At 39.9% G+C, this 22,440-nt stretch overlaps 1 protein-coding gene across 3 annotated transcripts in view; it reads left to right on the top strand.

Moving 5' to 3' along the window:
- The window catches only part of LOC124412398 (delta-sarcoglycan), a 155,976-nt gene extending 134,096 nt beyond the window's left edge, over positions 1-21,880 (top strand). For all 3 annotated transcript variants that reach the window (XM_046892238.1, XM_046892239.1, XM_046892240.1), the window contains exons 3-6: positions 8,403-8,673; positions 19,447-19,636; positions 20,265-20,457; positions 21,482-21,880. In XM_046892238.1, the coding sequence (XP_046748194.1) occupies positions 8,403-8,673; positions 19,447-19,636; positions 20,265-20,457; positions 21,482-21,806 (979 nt within the window). In that variant the 3' untranslated portion in view covers positions 21,807-21,880. The remainder of the gene's footprint in view (positions 1-8,402; positions 8,674-19,446; positions 19,637-20,264; positions 20,458-21,481) is intronic.
- Positions 21,881-22,440: the final 560 nt, after the last annotated feature.

Genomic DNA, 22,440 nt, shown 5'->3' with positions numbered 1-22,440 from the left:
AAACCTCCAACACCTTTACGCGTCGTCCCATAGAGCCGGTCCCGCACCAGGGACCACCTTTCCTCCACCCCGCGGATTCCACCAGAGCCCGGGTTGCCTCATAGGTACATCGAAGGCACAACGACCATTGACCGATCCCAACATCAATCTCTGCTCACCCAAACTCGGGCCGGAAGTCAGAAGCTTTTTCCCTGTTTCGCGAGGGGCGCCAAGGGGGTGGAAAAGGCGGCCGGCCCAGCGAAAGCCTCCGCAAGTTTACACGCTTAACGGACATAAGCTTTTACGAGAAAATATATTTCTTTTTCCTTTCGGAAACCTTTTCCTGCTGATCGCCGCGCCACTAACGCGATCATTAATTTCCGCATTCCAACACCACGCTGCCGCATTTGGCAATATTTGACTGCACGGTACTACGTAAGCTAGAAATATAGACGTGCGACAGGTGAACCTTTGAAAGCTTACAGATCTTGACAATTCTGGGGTGAAATTACTGCGAGAATACCAAACTGCAGAGACAAAAGTCAAACGTGTCTCCTCTATGCTGACTATCTCGTCTTTAACTACAATTCCCAACATTCGATTGTGAAAAATTTCCAAACTGAATCTTAAGACACAGAAAATTGTAAGAAAAATTTAATCCTCAAACTCAGTTACTCCGGTAGATTGATGAATAAAATTAAGACTGTCAAAAGTTAGTGACATGTCTTAAATCGTACTTGATACATAAAATTTATATCCAACAACGGTTTTGTAAAATGTCCATTGAATATTATTGAACACGTGGAATCCTCGATAGCTTCCTTTCAGTATTTAATTATAATAAATTCGATATTATCTTTGAGCGTTATTGTTCATTGCACGTCGTGTTTGTCTTAATAACATCTTCATAAAAGAATATTTAATAATTTTTATCTGTCAGTCTAGCGAAACTTTGAAGAAAGCATTTGCCACTGCGTAGAAAGTAAAGAAAAGTATTAACAAATAACAACATTAGATCCGAAATAACAGGCTACGATGAACTTTGATTTATAAATAACGTTCAAAGTTTTGTGACAGGGTCTGTCGAGGATTGAAAAATTCATCCCGGATACACTTAAGAGCCAGAATGCACTTTTCGCACTTGCAGCTTTGGCAGATGACGAAATGTCATGCGGTGTAAGCAGGCATCGAATGGATGCATCTATTTCCGGTGGATACGATAGTAGGTAGTGTCAGATTTCGTTCTTGACTGCACAAATTTAGCCCCAAGCTGTATATCATCGTTACAGATGATATGGCGGAAAATATTGAGACATAAGTTTTGCCGTCAGAATAAAGTGTCCGTAGTCGAAACGCGGCTAGAGAGGAATGGTTTTATCACACCGAATATGGAAGAAATAGAAAATGAAAAAAAGGTGACGCTTTGTTCTAAATCAGGAATTTCACGGGTCTCAGAACAAGCCAGTCACGGGATTAACGAGCCATAATACGAAGGCAGTAGCGCCAAGACACAATTGAATCAGTCTTGACTTAATGAATCGAAAGATATAAATTAGGGTGTCCAAGGGCGAAAAAGCAGGGTGAGATGGGGGTAACAATCTCAGGCAATATACAATAGAAAATTAGTATCAATGCGGTGGTATATATATCACATTACATGTGAATGATCCTTTCAATTTCGAACAACAGGTCGCGGTTGGCGCGTCATTTATCTGCAAGAGACCAGGACCAGGACCCCGCACGATGCGAATGTACGACGTTTTTCCCATGAAACACATAAATTCCCACGAGAAAATGAAATAAGGAGCAAAGCCAGGGGAAAGTTGGGGCCATTCGGGTAAGATAAAGCAACGAGGAATATTGGCTTTGCCGGCCGGATCTCTACCTCGGACTCCCGAGGAAAGCACCGTACATGGAAAAGGGGTGGGAATCGACGCCGTCACCCTCGGCGTGCGCCTAGACGTCTCGCTGCTGCGACCCCGGAGGGGGAAAGGAAGGCAACCCCAGCTTAAGCTTCGGGGTTGAGCCGGTAACGTGATCAAGCCAGCCTCTCCGAGAGCCTCTAAACTGATTTGTCTTACCATAGCCTGCTGCTGTACACGCGTGCACGTGACGGAAGGATTATACGCCACGTACCCAACCCTCCCCCTCACCCCTTTCCTCTCCGCATCTAGAGAGATACTCGGTCGTGTTCCAACTGCACGTTTCTCCTTCTTCTGTTTGAAATTCGTCAAAATATTTTCAAAAAAACAAAATAACAATTATTGTGGTGTTGAAAAGTTTGTTTTTTTTTCATCCAGATTGGCATAAAAATCTGTTAATTTCTTCAGATTTACAAAAACCTAACCAATTCGACGACTTGTACACTTTCGAAATAATTAATGAACAGTGGTTTACTTTTTATAGAACGAGGTGTAAAACAAAACAAAATACTCGACTGGTGTTCATTATTTATAGAGTAATGTTGATAGAATAATGTAAATAGTTAGTTCGTGAGGTCATTGGATTCTAGTTATTATTTTGGTCTCGTGTCTGGCCAACTTGTCATTTGTTACGAAGGAGATTAAGGCAAGACGAAAAACAACGAGTTTCATTTAATAGCACGGTGCCACCTGTCACAAGTTGCAGCAGCAAAGCTCACGTTAAACTAAATGGCCCTCTGATTGCACACAGACGGTATGAGAGCTGCCCGCGTTATGCTCGAATGAAACGATAACAATAATAACAACAGTTACGCTTCGAGTGAAAATAACTAAAAAACCATATTTTTAGAGTAAATTTTTTCTTTTCCCCCCATGAATTCGTCCCCTTTTTCTACCCCTAAACTTTTCTTGTTACGAACAAAATCTTCAAGCATTTAGGAATAAAAATGTACGACAAATCTGAGATTTCCTTGTCTGTTAAATCTATCCGTAAAATTATACTCGCGCAGTTCTGATACTCTGATGCAATTGTCACTGGACTTTGGAAGTATAGCTGACATAATTTTATGAACAATATTTTCTTAATAATTGTACAAAGAAATGTTTTGTATGTTTACGGTGTAAGGGATAAGATTTCAAGACCTTTTGAAACTGTGCTTTTTCATTTTCATTTTCCGCATTAACACGAGTCATCCGACAATCGTTGCTCAGACCAGCTAATATGTAATATGCAAAACAGGTCGTAGCATATATCCGGCAATCTGGAGATAATATCTCGGAGTGATTTTGGTAGGAAGCCAAAGTGAGAGTGTAATGCACCCCGAACTCGGTAGCCAAAAGTTTGTACGCATTTGGCTGGCTTGTTAGTTGGTGCAACTGGGGTAATGCGAGATTAAACAGCGTCATGGTTACGCCTCACGCAAAGTAGGTACAATTAACTCTGCAATATTATCATTATAATTATTATTTTTTCAACACCGCCTATACGACGCCACAAAACCGCTTTTCAGAATAACGATTTCAACCCCATTATACACACCGTGTGCCTGACCTGTAACCAGGTGTGATTAAATCCATCCAATTAAAATGATTCAGACTTGTATGTATCATGATTACGCCTCTATATACTTCAGGCGAAAGTGATCATATTCGAAATATTTCTACCGTCTTCGGCAGTTCGGTATCTTGATTATAGTCGAAATTTGTTTATCCGATTATGAGCACGTCTTATGTTTAAAGAAAATTTTCAAACGTCGGTAAAATATTACATTAAGGTGAAAAACATATTTCGAATCGTTCAATTGTTAAATTTACGAAGGATTTTCCGGTAGGTTAACAAGCAATATCCACTATTTGGCTAATTCAATTATAAATTATTGTTTCGAACTGCCAGTTATTCAATAAAACAGTCATTTTATCCACGTTAAGGGTGGTAGTCCCGAATTTCTTTCCAGGTTTCTTATAATTTAAACGAAGCTTTTTAAGCGCGTGTGTAATATTTTTAAGTAAAAAGTTGCAATATATATTCATACTTAAAAAATCGCAATATTTTCCTCAAGTTTGGCATTCAATTTTATATGTATAATACTATCGGGATTTCTAGCGGCTGAGTCGCAACCTTATCTTTCTACAGAAACACACACACACGCACACACACATGTGCACACGTCATGCATACATATTTATGCGTAAGTATTATACATTACGTTGGGATATATAATATATATGAACGCGAATATCCGATACACGAAGAGATGATATTGGATATGATTTAATACTCGCGTTTCCACCACCTCAGTATATTATATATATATTCCGAAATCCAAATACGTTCCAGGGAATTGAGTCACGATTTAGGTAACTTTATGCTTTCAGGTTATGTGGACCTGTCTGATCGAGCCAGATACTCAATGAAATTCTCTGGTTTATTTCCGTTTCAATGCGATCAAATTTTCGACAATTCGTTAAGCTTTACAAACGCTGTTTATCATACATATATGTATAAACGAAAATTCCGGTTGATAAAATAGTAAGTATGCTTCGGAACTTCCGGTTATACAGCAGGAAATGCAGTTTATTCTGTTACCTTCATAATCAATTACCCTACAAAATTAAGATTGGATATATATAAAGGCATTAAATATTATAAGTATTAAAAAATTAATGCATATAATTAATCTTTTCCACTGACAAATAGCAATCGCTATTGTTAATTAAGAGAGTCGAACGACTACCCGAGGCAATTAAAATTTCCAATCATCAACCTATAATTGACATATTTTCGATTCGTTGGATAAAAGAATGATAAAATTGAAACTGAAATAACGATATTTGTGCAACATAGAAACGTGTTAGTTACTGGAGGTGTAAAATTGAATCTTACGAATATATAATACATATTTGTAAATCGTAATAAACCAAACTTGTAACATGTGTATTATAAAAAAGTGCTCGCATTATTGATGAGGGGTTGATTTAAGAAAGAGAAAAAGAGAGTGGGGGTAGGAAAATAAAATCAAACTGTTGTTCACCGATTGGAAAACCATATTTGCAGCCCCCAAGGGATAAAGGGTCGCGGCGAAGTGGCTCGGATACTTGTACGAAACGGTAGAAAGACGATATTCTTCACCTTATTCTTATACGGTATAATGCCACATATTGTTCAAGGGTCGTTTTGTCCGTATCTCGTTTGGGGAGGACGAACGCCGATTGGGGGTGGAGGAAATCTCGCGTTTCAACAGGTCTCCGCAGCTCGTGGGACTTGGTGTTTGATCTTTTGATTGAATCATACAGCCAATAACTGACCACCGTTTGGACCGGGAGACCTTCACCCCCTGGGAAATATCCACGACCCCCTAATGCCTCGCCTCCGGCCGATTTGCTCGCTCTTCGTCCACTTTCCGAATATACAGTACGCTCGATCACCCTCCAGTTTTACAAGGGCGAAAATTCCCCGGATCAAAACTAACACTCAAGATTTCTTCAGAGGAAACTCGTCTCATATGGGAAATCAGCCTATTCGTATACTTCCGATCAGTCCAACTTGAATGTCGTCCACTGTCAGTTATGGCAGACATTGAATTTAAGTATAATTAAGAAAATCTTCATTAAACTTCGGTGTAAAGAAACTTCAAGCGATTTTAAAAAGACTTTGTGAAAGTTCGTACAATAGCATGGACTTGAAAATGCTTCATGGAACTTCACACAAGGTTCTATGAAATTTCGTAAGGTCTGGCATGTTATTTTTAAGTTTTACTGTATTTCAAAATACATACATTACGATACAGTCTTGAAACAATAAACTTGATAAGTAATTTAACTACCTATAAGGGATTACGAAAAAACTTCTCAGCATTGTAAGAGGCACTTGATAAAATTTCTGGGCATTTAAAACGGCGCAGTTCTTGGGAATTGCTCACTTGTAGCTAGCTGCTTCTGCAGGGGTATGACCATCAGCGAAAGGGGGTGACTTATTCGAACAAACATACGCGAGTGTATCTACTACCTTCGTTTATTGGAATAATACGCAGGGAGCATTTACGTCGACCCAAGAAGAACAGTTGGACTCTAATCCTCGCAATTTTTCACCCAAATTACCTAGCAATTTGCCCAGCAAGAGAAGTGGTTAGAGGCCGTTCTAGTATGACGAACGACTCTATTAGCGGTAATTCGAGTTAAACTATGTTTGGCCTCTGTGGCTCAGCTACATCCCCATCCCCTGCTTCTCGACCCTGGTACACAGAGGGTACCACAAACCCGCGGTATTCTGTGGTAACCGACCGATAAGCTGCAAGTTACTCTCCATGACACTTGCAGCTCAAAGGCAACAGATGATCGTCCCTAAGCTTAGGAATTCCAATCGATCTTACATTTGGCGTTTTTTCCCGTGTTCTTATCAAGCCAAGGAATCTACTTATAGGCCAGCAAATTGTGAACTAAGCGGACACCTTTTTCAGAGCGAAGTAAAGCGGACGTGAATGAAGTGAAAGAAGTCGGGATAACCGATTATTTGGAAGAGAGGCTGGAGCAAAGCCGTGGGATCGGTACGGCTTTTGGACTTTGTACTAATCCGTTGGTTGTTTCTTGGTGTGTCCCGCGGAGAATCGGACCCTAGATATCCTGAAATATTCAGCAAAGAAACCACGATCACTAATCCATTCCGTCGAAGCATGCGTAAAATTATTATCCAAGAGCAGGAAGAATCAGCCGACGATACACGCTACGAAGAAATTTTTTCATTTTTATGTTTTCAAAGTGATAAAAAGAGCCTGAAATAAAAAGGCGTCTCATAAGTAAAAGAAGATACGCCGAAATCTATTCAGTAATTTAAAATTTTTTAGAAGACTGTTTCGATGCTTTTGCTCTCCAAACGTCTCGTTTCTCATGAGATTTAATCAAGACATTTAACTTTCTACAAAGTGACTTATCTTATGGTTTAAATTCGATAGCAGATTGCGGACAAAAATGGTTAGAGCACGTGTAGGTACCTAGACCGAGGATTATCTGTTCCTGATTACGATGTCCTGATGAAATGAGAAAAATGCTAAGGTTCTCTGGTCAGGTTTGATCAAACAAGATCTTGTTTCCATCTGAATTTTTCGTAAATAGATGAAAAAAAAAAATTTCCAAACGTAGAGTAAATGAAGAAGAGAAAAGCACAGAATTTAATGTCGAATATCTGTAGATCAGGGCAATAAGAGGCTGAGGAAGAAGCGGCTGTCTAAGAAGGAGAATAAGAATTAAGGTGAACTAATCAAGCAAAGTGGCCACAGATTGAGTTGGCTCGCTCGGATAACTTAGTTGACTTAGTAACTCCTAGCAAGAAGTAATTCTCGTAGTCGATTGGTCAATATACACACATATACCATCGCGTCAAAGAACTCAATGCGAACAACATTAGCCGAATGAATTATGACTTACAAGGTGGAGAGTTTCTAGCGAGGAATAAAGGTAAAAAGTAAATGTAAAAGCGTAAAGCATAAAAGGTTTCAGATCCCAGCTGGTTTCGAAGTTGAAAACATTTGTAAGTTTTGGTACTAGATACCCATCCATAATCCAGAATCAATCAATATGGGTCAATAATTCTTGGAACGTGAGACGTCCTCCTGGCCTCATTCTTGTGTTATTTGACTATTCCTTTCCTCCGGCGCCTCTCAGAAATTGATATCGAGAATCGTGCTGGAATCCGAAAAGCCTTTGGATTAAAGGCTTTCATTAAATAGAAGCCTCCCGAAGAGTGCCGCAAGGGTAGAAGACGACGGCCTCCCTCTCTCTCCCCGTCTCTCCCTCCCTCGCCTTGCAGCAGCTTTCCTCAACCTATTTCGTTCCCGTAGAGTTTCCTTATCCCACCTCGGATCTCCCTCCTTTTCCCACCCATAACTCGGAGATGCGCTCCTGCAGGATCTATTTTCGAGGTTTTAATTTTGCGACCAAGCTTTTTACGCTCACGGGGTATAATTACCAGCCTTGGGGGCGGCGCCGCGGCGGCAAACGGGCTAAGCTGAATATTTCACCCTCTGTGTGGGCTATGAGAAAATAAAAACAATCGGTGCACGGACCCGGACGGGGTTGGGCGGGCAGAGTTGCGCTGTTGCTATGGGCAGCCAGGGATTAGGACGAAAGTTATGTCAGGCGTTTTGCGGCAGGCATTAAGCTTTGCATAAGTTTTCCATCCTGCTGCGCTGGCGTTAACTAGCTACTATTTCTTAACCTGCCACCGCTCTAGCTTAACACTGATTACTATACCCGGCACTAATTTGCAAACGAGTACATATTATACACCTTCATGTTTTCGCCCAGAACCCCTTCATACTCGCTGCTTTATACTCTCTCTCTCTCTCTCCCTCTCTCTCTCGCGGTTACGCTGTCACGGTTCTTTGTTAAATTTTTTCCATTTCCCTTTTTCCTTGACAAATATAAACTTTGCTTACCAATTATTCAAATTCTTGAATTATTCTTTAATGCAATTGATAATTAACGAGAGAAATTTTTATTTTACAGAATGCCGAGGGGGCAGGTGGATTGGTCGAGCGAGTCTGTGACGTCGAATAACATCGTTCGCCAGACGGTTTCGAATTCCGCAGTCGCAGGTCCGTCGGGTGGAACGAATATGAGGAATACCGAGTCGACCACCAACTGTGGGGGGTTTAGATTAGGGGTATACGGATGGAGAAAAAGATGTTTATACTCTTTGGTGTTGTCGTTGATGGTGATGGTGATTCTGAACATGGCACTGACGCTCTGGCTGTTAAAAGTCATGGAGTTCAGTTCGGTGAGTACATTTAAGTTTCTTCGTCTACTCGTCCCATTATGATTAAGAAGTCATAAGAACGACTCGAAGAAGAGATGCGGCAAAAGAAGTTTCTGAAATAGAATTGAAACCGTCTCGTATTAAACTTCGGTCGCTTTTCACTCCTTCGCGTCTGCAACGTCAAGGAAGAATGTTGCGAGTCATAGACTCGGTGATTCTCTTTGGAACGCGTGGCAGTATCACCGCAGCGAGCTGACTCGTTTCACAAAGTATTTTTAGAAGTTGAGAGTAAGAGTTCTGGAGAAACTTAGGCTGCTAGTAAGCGATGGAATTTCTCCAGAAGTGAAACTCTGTATACATAGATATACATTTAGGTATTCGAGGTGTAGTTCAGCTCTTCGAAAGCCTCGAAACTTATACGCTTTTTTTTTTTTTGGCGAATAGTTCCTCGCATTTTTGCCAATCCATTTTGTATGGTACGCGAGAAAAAATAGATCAAATTACCACGTGGCTGGCTATACTTTGTGGAAGTGAACTTTTTTTTTTTCAACTTTTAAATTGAGTTATCGGACGAAAAGGTGAAACCTTATTCGAAAAATGTGTTGTTCCAAGTGTATAAGGTGGTGCGTTTAAACAACTTGACAAATGTTTTTTTTCCCCATCCATTTGTTCCTTCTTTTTTACAAAGGTCATCTTCGGGAGTAAACATCAACCCTGGAGGTGAGTTCCGTTTGACAAAACAGGCTTGTTAAATCGTCTTATCTCTCATTCTATGGTAAAACTCCACCGGAAAATCCGCCGTGATATCGAGGCTGCGAGGGGCGGATAGGAACGGAGAAACCGTTTGTAACTTCGGACAGCTATTAAAGTCGACTTCTGTCTTGTGGATTAAAATTAGTTTCGCCCGAGTAACATTCTCTCTCTCTTTTACTCCCTCACCCCATCTCTCTCTTTCTCTCCCCCTCTCTTTTCTTTTCTTACGCCAAATAACAAGAACCACGTTGGTTATTATGATTCCATGAAATTGCCACAGCTTTCCTCATGAAAATTTACTGAACTTTACGACAAAAATATTGACCCACCTCTAGCTTTAACATAATTTTTCATCTACGCGCGGCAGCTTCTTTCCATTCGGATATATGACTCAGATATATATTTTTTTTTTATTTCTGAAATTTGTCTAAAAAAAAGTTATTGTTTGAGAATTATTCTAAAAAAATTTGTATCAGATTAATAAACGAATAAAATTAACCATAATCATATGGAATTGAAATTGGAAGAATATATACTTGTATCACTTAAAAAACAAATACAAATTACAATTTCTCAGCAGTTACATTAACGTATCGGAATTCGAATGAAAATGGAATATTACTTAAATTTCTAATAATTATCAAAAAAACCAATGTACACATATTTTTTACTTCATTTTGAAAAGTGTGAGCATCCCGATGACATCCCCGTGAAAATATCGAGCAAAAATATGTGCGAATGTATAGATTGAAGGAGTTAAACCCTCACCCATCCATAGATGGGTTGCGTCTTGAAGCTCTTTGGCGCAATGACCGCGGATCTAGAGTATTTTCGTTAAGCTGTTGGATATCTGTGGGAAGAGGAGCGAGGTGGATATCACTTGTCTAGCAGGTTCCCATATTTGATATCGTTCCCACTTGATTTTATTGAATTTATTTGAAATTGATACCTCCTCCTCCTCCTCCTCCTCCTCCTCCTCCTCCTCCTCCTCGGCTCCTTGCCGCACCTCCGATCCAGCGCAATGATCCCTCGATAGAGGCTAAACTCGATGGAAATTGGGTATCAATCCGTAAGTAAGGACTCTGGTGCTCTATAACCGGCTTCCCGATTCCTCGTGGGAAATGTAGCGCAGTTCCTGCACCGCGTCTCCTTCTCAAGGTACCTCTTTCTCGATTCTCTGCGACCCTCCTCCTCCTCCTCCACCTCGTCCTTATCGATAATCATACATTGCATCGCCGCCATGCAAGAAAAATAATTTTGGCCAACCCTGAGCGTCAAAGATTTAAAGAAATGATCGATAAACCACTCATATCTTTTTCGAAGCATAGATAACAGTGTGTATCGAATAACGGGAAAGATTTCCGATTGCCATCCGCCCACCGAAGGGAACAAGTAATTTTCCGTATGAGAAAGTTCGGTAAATTCAATAAGAGAAAATAAGCGTGGTGAAAATCTTTTCCCCGTTGATATTGTTAAGAAGTTTTCCTCTTCTATCCTCGACTTTTCAATGTTCTCCAACCCCTATACAACTATAGCAGATACCCTTCTGTACGGCCGAGTCTCGAAGCGACTGATGCACCTTGCGGAGCTTAGAAATATTTTACCTCTCTTATGGATTTCTACCTACGTACAGGTATCCTTGTATTGTATGTCTGCGTTACTCGACCTGCGGTCTTATCCAATATGGTTAAAAGGGATGATCAGCGGTTAAAACCGTGACTTTTCGCTTTTTCAATATGTCCTCGTTTCCATAATACTTTATTTTTTTTTTATTTGCTGGACGGAATACAACCTTTTGAATATGAAATTCGTTTCGTTGTCCAAAATGTACAATTTCTTTTATTTAACCAAGGAAAAAAAGATGACGATTTTCAAAAATGTGGGATCGTGGCAAAAAATAGACTGAACAATTTTAAAAAAAACTGTCTCTCCAAATTTTGAATAAAAAGGTTTCAGTCGTTTTCGAAAATAGTGGGCAATGCGAACAGGTCACCGAACGAAATTGTCATTAACATTGCTTTTTATTATTAATTATATTAAGAAAAATAGGTGAATAAAGGTGAATCTACACGCTCTTGGATTGAAAAAAAAAACCCCAATCGAAAAAGAATAATTTACTGTGGAAGTATAAACTCCCAAAATTCAGGCTTTAACGATATTCCAAAGGTTTTTGCACAATCTGATCAATTTTTACAAAGTAATACGTCAGAAAACATTTCAATGATTTCTAGAAATTTTACAAACACGTGATTTGAGATGAGAGGTCAAAGATATGAAGGAATTTGAAAAAGAATGTTCCACACCTTTAATGATAATAATACGCAAAACCTATAAAAAAAACTCTGGTTTATTAGTTTTGATAAAAAAAAAACATCTGATTTAAAGCTTTCATGTATTTTAGGGAGATACTTGAGTAAATCTAATTAAAAACTCATTATGCCGCATCCTAAGAACCGCCTCTCGCGTAAAAATAAATAAAATACTTTAAAAACTTAGTATTTTCAGCACAAGTTCCCAAAATTTATTGAAATCTTGGTAAATATTTTATAATATATATGATACTTGCTAGAATTTTTTTTTTTCGAGAATCTTGTCACCATTCATTGGCAATTAATCTTTAACGTCAACTCATCAATTAAATTGATTGTCTTGCCTAAAAGATGTTGACTCCTTGATAGAAGACATCTTCCGGCGTGGCTGTATTGCATTTTTCTTTTGAATTATAAGAGTAAACGTATTTCACGAGTGACGAACCCCCTTAAGAGGGGTTTGAAAAATATCTCGTCATCCAGCATCGTGCAAATTTCAAGGGATGATTAAACCCTCTGAATAGAGTCTTATCAATCTTTCCATCCTTCCGCTGTAAAGGGTGAAATAAACACACAGTCTAAAGAAGGTTGCTGAAGGGTTCATCAAGAATGAATAATAATTAAATTAAGAATATAAAAATTATCAACTCAAATTTCGTTACAGACTTATAAAAATCTGTAATACAAGAGACACACATACGTGTGCATACGTACGACGTGATGAGCGTTATAATTGAGGTGAAATTATTTCTGTCTGAAACAAAACGTCGCCTTTTAGCCGTCTCACGGTGAGTTTGCACAACGAGGAGTTTCGGTGATGAAATTAATTAAAACTAAGTCCCACCTTGTAATAATAATACCGTGGAACCTGAATTCTAACCTTGTCAAAGAGGAAGTGAAATTTCAACCTTATCTCAAAATATGTTAAATCCGTCTTCACCCTGGGGACTTCGGCACTTGCTCTCCCTCGGCTTAATGATCGAACATCGAAACACCCTGACAACGGGCGCGATGATTATGCCAGACGTTGAAAATTGAACCAGCCTCAATCACGGATTATATTATAGGGGGATCTCTCTCTCTCTCTCTCCCTCTCTCTCTTCTGACACGTTGTAAAACGCCCTGGAAACACGGTCCCTATCCCCCCCCCCTCCCCCACCCACCGCCACCTCTACGGTGACAAACTGCGCCTCGGTCTCCCGGCATCTCTATTCAATTTCAAATTATTCAGCTTCCGTTTATTGCCGAATATAAACAAATTATCTTTGCCTCAATTCAATCTGCGGCAAGGTCCGTAATGAGACAACTAAATAGCCCGCTATTACGATGAATGTATATAATTTACTGGCATTTTAGTTGGAGTTGAAAGTTCGGCGAGGATCATTTTGCTTATCGTATTATTAAAGATTCGATTTTTATCAGTGGCGTGAGTATCTTGATAGAAAAATATCACCACTTTTCAGGCATCTGAAAATCAAAACGATCGAAAAGAGAAATCTTATGAAAGGAAGAAAGTGACAAATATACAGGATCATCAACGATTACAGTTTTTGGGTAATCCCTTGAGACGATTAGAATCCTGTAACACTTTCTCTGCTATCTCTAAGCGTTGCGCACTTGAGCAGAACGCCTGCCAAGTACAGTCAAACTTGACAATTGTCATCCGGTCAAAGAGAAGCTGAATTATGTGAGCGAGCGTTGGGTATACCTTGAGAGAGAGAGAGAGAGAGAGAGGAAATATCTGAGTGGACAAAGTATATGAGGGCTTGCCAGATAGCAGATTACACCACTGCTTCTCCATGGCATTTGCATAGTAGTTAAACTGAAATCATAGATATTCCGATCCTTCATAACTCTCGTTAAACATAGATGGGTTGAGCAGTAGGGGACCTTTAACGACTAGTCAGGAACCAGTAAGCGATTAGCACAGAGCCAGTCAAGACGATGACCATGAGGTACACATAAGTTTTACATTTGAGCATGGAAAGAAATTAAACCTCCATATTATACTTGAAACTGTAATTCTATGATACTTAGAACACCATATTCGTTGGATACTATCGGTTTTCAATACGAGCATACTTCAGGTGACTCATCAAGATCATGGTGACCATGCGCCATGATTGGTCCAAGAAAATTCCGTCAAGACTTAAGTTACGTGGAAGGTGATCAAGAGTAGAGTGCAGGAACAGGTGGACCCATAGATGTGTATGCAGAACTCCATGCACACTGGGCTTGTACGATGCTCGTGAAACGAACGGGGTCACCTTGTGCTGGAGACACTGTACATACCTATATCGATACCATAACGCCAAGTTCCTCCATGCTGCACCTCCAAGCGGTATAGATTATTCGGCCATATTGCGTGCCGTATATCACATAGACTGTATTATCTACTTGAATTCAAGTGCAATATGTATAAGCAGCAGGAAAGCCGGTGGACGTCTAGACCATGAATTTTGAGTGGACAAAGGCGTTGAGCTCGGCCTAACGCTGCCTCAACTTCTCAAGACTCTATTTACCCTGTCCGCAATGGCAGGACAAAACGACCACCCTTAGCTTCTCCGATGTTACTTCGATAGTTGCTAGATCTATGAAATTCACGCTGAACAGCTACAAGTCGCTTATCAAAAGCATCGGTTGAAATGAAAAAACATTCTCATCAAGAATCGAAGCGAAAATCATTACGAGATTAGCTATTTAGCTAATCTGTAGTAAACGAAAATCGATCTCTGAACAGTTTTTCGGAATATTAACCTCTGATTATAAGTATAACTTTTATTTCAATATCCCCAACTGCTTCTTCGTTCACTTGAATTATTAATTATTAAAGTTTAACCATATATGTATAACTATGGAGTCGCTTTGTGGTTTGAATTAAACAGCATTCACGTATTAAAAATCGAACACGTTTCTAACGCCTTACGTATACATGAACGTACGTATGTACTTGTAGGTAAGTTATTTCCTTGCAGCTGTTACAAACATAACGGCGACTCGCAAGCTCGGGTGTTATTAGTCGTCCAAAACGTCAAAACCACCTACCGTAACGTTTTCTTTTTAATTTTTTTTTATTTATTTATTACATTTTTTTTTACTTATACATTCTCGCCTCCTCCAAGCTGGAAAGATTGACCGAATGAAAAAGTCAGCGTGGGCGAGAGGTTCATAACGTAGCGGGTAGAGGAAGATTTTCTATGGAAAAAACCCACATAAGAAAGAGGAGAATCAAAAACTGCGGCCGGTTTCTAAGAAAAAGTTCAAAAGCAGATAGACTCTCTTGACAGAATTTTTTCTACGACCAAAATACTAACGTGTAATATTTTCAAGGTATACCGTCGACTTGAGTAAATTTTTCGTTCTATTTCTTCCGAAAGGAGAGCAAAAAAAAAAAAAAATAAAGTAAAGAAATGTAGAAGGAACAAGCGACAAAAAGAAGGTGACGGGATTGATTCAAATACCACTTGAAATAGTCCGATATTTCGGGCAGCTTGGGCGACAGATAAATTGAGGTTTGGCTGGTCGATTACGGGGCGCATCGAAATAACGGAGCAAGAGGCTGGTAAGAAAATCTCTCTCTCGAGGTCAGAGCGTAAACTTTTTGCCTGGCAACCTTTTGCTCGAGGGCGAAGATTAATTACACGGCGAAAAATACAATAAATTATTATATTAAGGAACTGGGACGAGGGCGAGGGTGGAAACGGTGGCCGAGGGTGATCTGAATGAGATGAATGAGGGAGAAGAAGACACAAAATATTATAAGAAAGGATATACGTTAATGATGCCTTCGGGCTGCTCGCCCTCCTTAAGATTTCTTCGTTCTCGTCAACAAATATATACTTTTCAAATTATTTAACAATCAAATTGAAAATCTCAACGAGTATTATTATGCACCCATGTGCTAGTATAAGTGGGACTTGCAGTAGTAAAAACAATAAAACTTTCATCTTTTGTTCCATCCACACACAACGATTATCCTATAACGGACATTCATTTGTCTTATATTGTATATGAGAAACTAATATAAACTAATAAATATTCAAAAGAAGCTTTTCTCCGTAATTTATTGTACGAACAAAACGACTTCAGCGGATATTAAAAGCACGTATATCGATTAAAACCTGATCCAAGTATCACCTCGATAGAAGATTAATTCCATCGTCGGTTCATCGTAAATCCTTATTTGCATTAACCTCCTACACCCATTTTAGCATTCGTTATGGTTTATGAATTAGAATTGAGACGAGCTGTGATAGAATTTAGAAAAATGGCATCGCAAGAATCAGACATCCGGAATCAATTCTTCGCCATGAATCCCGAAGAACACCGACGAGTCGTCCTACAATGCAGGTGTTGTTAAGGGAGTCTCTTCTCATGGGAGTTGTTTCATCTCCATGCGACACGAAACCTAACACCCTACCACCCCGAAGAAACATGTAGAATCCTAGAACATCGGACGGTCACTGCAGACACATGATAGAGTAGAATGAGGTAATCCCTCATCGGAAAACTGGGCGCATATACTCTCGAAATCTAGTAAGTTATTCGGCAGGATCTAGGATGACAGGAAGTGAAGGAACAGAGGCACCCCCCCTCGGCCGAATTTCAACTCCACCACGGTACTAGTTGGATACGAAGTGCACTAATGCACCTCACATAATTATCTCAACCGGACAGAGGCGGCCCTAACTTCTGTTGCGACTAATCTCTCCGAGGCTATCCAGCCAAGCTCTCATCACCCCTTTTGCAGGCAACCCCGTCGCCCCTTTCATTCCCGTCGTAGCTTACGTGAGAAAGCTAAACACACAAGCCAGAGGCCGGTATAATTTCACCAGGGTAACGGATGTGAGCTGGGATTATAATATCGCCAAGTCTGATGGTGGCCGACTCTGGTCAGCTACATCCCGAAATTATTTTCAATATTATAGGTACAGGGCTGTACGTGCAGTGTTTTTAACGATAACCTGCCCAACTATGCGCGTGATGGACGCGCCGTTTCACACCTCGACTTCCATTACTCAAACGTTTCGTGCGTCTGCGTTGGTGGTGGTGGTGGTGGTGGTGGTGGTGGATGAAGCGGATGGGGTTTTTAGTAATTTACGATTGAAATCGAACCGTACACCTACTGGGAATTCCTCCCTTGCCGAGGGTCGACCGCACCAAGAGCACGGTTGATTTGTGGTGCCTCCCAAAAGTCAACGGAAAGAGATAAATATGCCTGCATGAATGCTACGAGATCTGAATTACCTCTAGAAACACTAAGCTCTCATCGTTGGGTTTACTATTCCATTCTGTTTAAGGTTCACCAAAAATCATGATGCATTATAGTTTTCTTCCTACCCACGAGCAAGCGACATTTATGAAAATTGTTAGAAATGGTTATGAAAAAAAACTAACATGCAAGCTTTTGACATTGGAATAAGAAAATGAATCAACAAAGTTGGTTCGAGGGTTAAAATTGCGAGAATACCGTTGATTTGAAATTCAATGCACTAAGTATTCTCATACATGAATCTCGTATGATATATTCATGCCTTGCATTTGTTGACCAATTTTTCCTTATCATAAAACCATAGCGCGATATGAGGTATAATTTTATGACGTAACGTCACAAGCTAACGTCGAATCGAGGCCGTGTTTTAGCGATCCTTTTCCTTATTCGAAAGGTTTTATTCAAGATACGAAGTAAAGAGCATTAGGTACGAGTAGTAGTAGAATTTGATCTTAGAAATAAAATTATAGGTATTCGATTACCCGACGGCGCGACGTGTATAAGAGGAACACGTATTCAAATTCTACTTTTCCCATCCAAAAGGAAAGGTGAAACGGGGAACGGAAAAGCGCCTGCAGTTGTTACCTTATGCTTCGTATTTTCCTCGGCGCCAACCTCAGACGTGCAATTTCACGGATTTGTAAATCGCCGGGAAAGAATGTCTTATTGTTAGCGCCTGGAGCAGCGCGCGGTTATATTTGGAGTGACGCACGGTTGGGTGGGAGGATAAAAAAACCAGTTCTCTGGATCGTTGTAGTAAAAAGGCAACGTGTTACATTGCGAAATCCGATTCTACGGCATAACGCGAGGATATATTTACGACGTAATACCGTAATTCCACGGGCTCGAGTTGCCACGACGCTGAGCACAATCAGGATCATTTTTGGATTGATAGGCCAACCTCTCGACCCGAGACTCGTAGGTGTGATCCTATTTCACTATTACGTTCGCTATTTGTTTCGTGTATTTAATCACTTGTGATTCCATGAAATTCCGTTTATACACTCACCAGATCAGAATCCAGCGTATTTGATAAGTGCTTTGGGTTGAAAGACGTCTTTCCAAATTTTATAATGAAAAGTAAAGTACGTAGGTGAAGGTGGATATGTTTGATGTAGTGAAAAAAAAAAAATAAACTTATACGTGAAAAATGTTGTCAATCAAAGTTACGTCACAGGTGGAAGTTTGTTAAATTACATTCGTGGCAGAAGTAAAAGTTATGATGAACGTGTAGGAGAGAAAGAGAGAGAGAGAGAGAGATAGAAGAACGAGACTCGTTTGAAATTGATAAATTCTAACTCCGTAAGGCCGTGAAGTTCCCGGGTAAACCCGGGAACCGAAATAGCTGAAACGATAATAAATTTTAATAATTATTGGAGCGCGCATTTATGTCCGGACCATCGTAACGCAGCTATAACCGTTCAACGGATTTGAATTATGATGATGGAAGTGAAAATTATTATTAGGTGTGGTAAATTAGCTCGTTTCTAGCGCACGTCACGTTGGTCTCTCGTAAATTTCAATTTCAAGAGTCTCTCCCGTCGATTATTGCTGGCAACCTAGTGTCACCGCCTAATTCAGGCTGAAAATGAAATGAGACAAGAATTTTGATCAAGGATTCATCAAAAGTTAGATTACAAAAAAAGTGGAAATCGACCGTCAATCGGCGTGAATTATTTCGCGTAAAGGTGTATACGAAAATTTTTCGACAGCATGAATAATATAATCTTGATTCAAAGTGCTCATTTGAAATCGTATATCAGTGAGCCGGTAACGATAATACAGTCGTAGCCATAACAGAACGAGGTTTAAATATCCCCGGATACACAATAGAAGGGACAACTACCGGTAGGCCATTAACTTTATGATAACGTTAAGTAGAACAAAGAGAGCGGCGGTATCATTTTCTGAACAATTGAGCTAATCGAGCAGGAATCCCCGCCCTCCGAGTACCGCTTCGCTGCATGTTATTTGCTTTGGTTTTCAAGTTGACTGGCACAACCTGTAGTAACAGTGACACTCACACCGATCGAGTGCCGCCAGTTCCGGCATTTCTGCATCGCGATCAACCCCCGCAGCATTCTACCAAGGGAGAATAGAGTGGCAAGGATGAGAATGCCAAAGGTATAAAAGGGGGTAGAACCGGGTGGCAGCCAGCAGGTTCAGGATCATGCTCGTGGCAATTGCTTCCGATCGAGTAGCCAATCATTGGAAACCAATATAGACGACGCAAAACACATCTCTCGTTTGGTCATGGAAAGACGAACAAAGTCTCCGAAACCACGAGCCAAAAAAATTTTACCCTCAAAAGGAGAGACAGGTCCTGTCACCCTTGTTCAATGATCCCATCACGGCGGTGATGATTCACGGGGAGAGTGTTTAAAAAAAACTATCAAAAATCTCCGCTGTCTCGATGTTAACAAAGTTCACTTCCATGCATTGGTTTTTATGTTTTTACAGGAGGGAATCGGTTCCCTGAAGGTTGTTCCTGGCGGACTGGAACTCAAAGGACAAGCCACTATTCTGGACGCGCTTGTTGCGTCTTCGGTCAGATCGCCAAAGGGGAGAAACTTGATTCTGGAATCATGGAGCAACTTCACAGCTTCGGCAAGGTCTCGCGAGGGACGTTTGCTGGCCAAGTTCACGTTAGGTAAGAGGCCATAAATATGGATGGACACAAATAACTATACCGACAGACTCCTGGTGAAGATTATCCTCAACCTTCATTCATCCAGGCCGAAATAATTGTAGAAATGCTCGAAATTAGCACGTCTTAGATAGCAAATAATATTGAGGATCTACGCAATATGGTGTATACATCATATTTTTCTCTTGCAATTGGTGTAAGCATGTTCTTACAGAGTATCGGAATCCGAAAAACCTGAGATATTTACTCAATGAAGCATGGATACAAGAAAACCATTCTAAGATCATGCATTTCGTCACCCCCGTTAACTTCCATGGTATAGGTTATATATAAGACCAAACCCCGATTACGACCCTTTCATATTCTAGGGGTTTGAAAAAGATGAGCACCGCTTTCACAAGTAACTCGTTCTGTAAAATCTTTTTTGAAACTTGGTCTTCGGGAACTTTCTGCTTCAATAGTTTCAAATTCTATTTAACGCTTATTCGGAATCAGTAGAACATGAAGAAGTAGTAATCGAGGGCTGGTGCTGCAAAAATTTTTCCATGGTCTATCGCATGAATTTGATTTGAAAAATGTCTCATGAGATTTTACCGTTTGTAAAAATTGAATAACGTTTGTTCCGTCGCAGGCGAGGAGTGGCTCGACTGTGTCTCTAAGGGTTTTCGCGTCACGGACCCTCAAGGAGTAGTCCTATTTTCCGTGGACAGCGAGCAGGTCGTCGTCGGGGCTGAAACGCTCCGAGTAACAGGTGTGGGTGGCGCTGTGTTCCAAGGAAGCGTCCAGACTCCATTGGTTCGAGCGGAATCTGGTCACGATTTGAGGTAACGACGCGTGTCATTTCGACTTTACATACACACACCCTCCCCTCCCGTTAGAAACCTAAACGAGAAAGGGCGCAGCTCAACAATATTCAGTAGACCTCGGGGATTTGGGATACCTAACCAAAATTCATCCCCAACTTGACTGTCTGAGGGAAAAAGCGGAGAACGCGTGTCAGTTAGAACAGAAGTTTTCAAGATCTTATACTTATACTTTATGAACAGGTAGAAACTAAAATCTTAATGTAAGAAAAATATCCCCAACAAAGTTTCCTCAGTTCATCGTACAATAAAAATGCTGTTTCCATGAAAAGTTACAAAAAATTTTGTCGAAAATTATAATTAAATTATTGATATACTCAAAATTGTAAGATATCAAATGAAATCAAAATCTTGAATTGAGAATGAGTATCAAGAATCTTAAACGTTTTAGTTTTTGGGATCGATTTCTCTTCGTTTTGTTACAGTATTGTTTCTTTTTTTTTTTTTTTTAATCTCACCAGTTGTGCACGCGTTGCAAAGATTAAAGCAAGATAATTCTACATTATACCGATAGATGTAGGCAATGTTATTCACCGAACAGTTATCGGTAGCAGGTAGGTGGTAGTAGTAATTTGCAAACGGATTTACGATTATAATAAAACTTTCCTGGAGCGGAAAATTATATTCATAGGATTGGATTTATGCCAGATATGAAATATCGCCCCGGATAGGGTTGCAATCGTTTGTTCCACGAGTGAATCGATTATTGTTACGCTTCTTACTCCTCCTCACTACTCCCTCTACTCGTCGACGAATCGCTTTGTTATGTTCAACCGACTGGATTACCTCCTTGGTGGTTATTCGTTCCATCGAGCAAATTTTTCGTTTTTACATCAATCTTGAACACAACGACCTTCTTCGCGGGTGATATTCCCACTTGATATTAATTATAATTTAAAAAAACTCGATGAATAGAAAACGTAACAACAGTTTACAATCGAGGGTTGAAAAAATTAATCCATCTTCCGTTTTTTAAATTCCACAGACTGGAGTCGTCAACGAGATCGCTGAACATAAACGCACCCCAGAGAATAACGATAGAATCGCAGGCGGGGAACGTGACGGCTTCGTGTCTTTCTGACATGAAGTTGGAAAGCGTTAAGGGAATCGTGAAGATGGACGCAGCCTCCATTTTCCTGAAGGGTCTTCAAACTGCGAAACCAAATTCAGGAGGTATTTCGGAGGACCAACACTCGTCAAGTCGTCAAAAAGAACCGCCGGCTTATCAGCTCTGCGCTTGTGAAACGGGTAAATTGTTCCTCGCAAGACCCGAAGGTTCTTGTCGCGCCGACGACGCTGTATGTCGATAGTTTTTCGTTTGCTTTTTTTTTTTTTTTTTGTCACTTTTTACCCTCGAAGTAAACCAGAAAAAACCACAGACATAATAAGAACAAAAACACAAAATAAGGGTGTTGTACGAAAATAGTAAACGTAACATAAGATCTGACGTACCGATAAAGAAGGTCAAGTTTAATTTTTTTGTAGGGAAATTTTGTTTCTGTTATTTTAACAAATGTCGAGATAATCATGTTTCTCCGAATTGTTTTTTTTTCTCCACTGCTATAAGTTTGCAGAGTGAATTTAACATTTGTAAATGTAAATTGTTACTTTATTATCTCTGATTAGATTCGAAATCGAAATTCGTATTACAAGTAATAATTTCTCGTGAAGTCAGAGCAGACTTTTCTGAAACACACATGTACATAGCAATAAGATTGTAAGGGTATCTACGTTACATTTAAAGTGTAATAAAACGTAAAATACCAGAGACTTATATATATATATATATACATTATAGAACGTATATATGTACAATAATGTGTATTTCGAGAAGACAACCGTACGTGCAAAATGAACCTTCCTATATACATGAAAGAATCAAAAATCGATCATCGGAAAAATAAGTAAAATAAAATAGCAAGTTCGCACAGGTAAAAGAATGGC

The sequence above is a fragment of the Diprion similis genome, chromosome 11 (assembly GCF_021155765.1).
Source record: "Diprion similis isolate iyDipSimi1 chromosome 11, iyDipSimi1.1, whole genome shotgun sequence".
Classification (NCBI taxonomy): Eukaryota; Metazoa; Arthropoda; class Insecta; order Hymenoptera; family Diprionidae; genus Diprion; species Diprion similis.
This window is presented reverse-complemented; position numbering and strand designations above follow the sequence as displayed.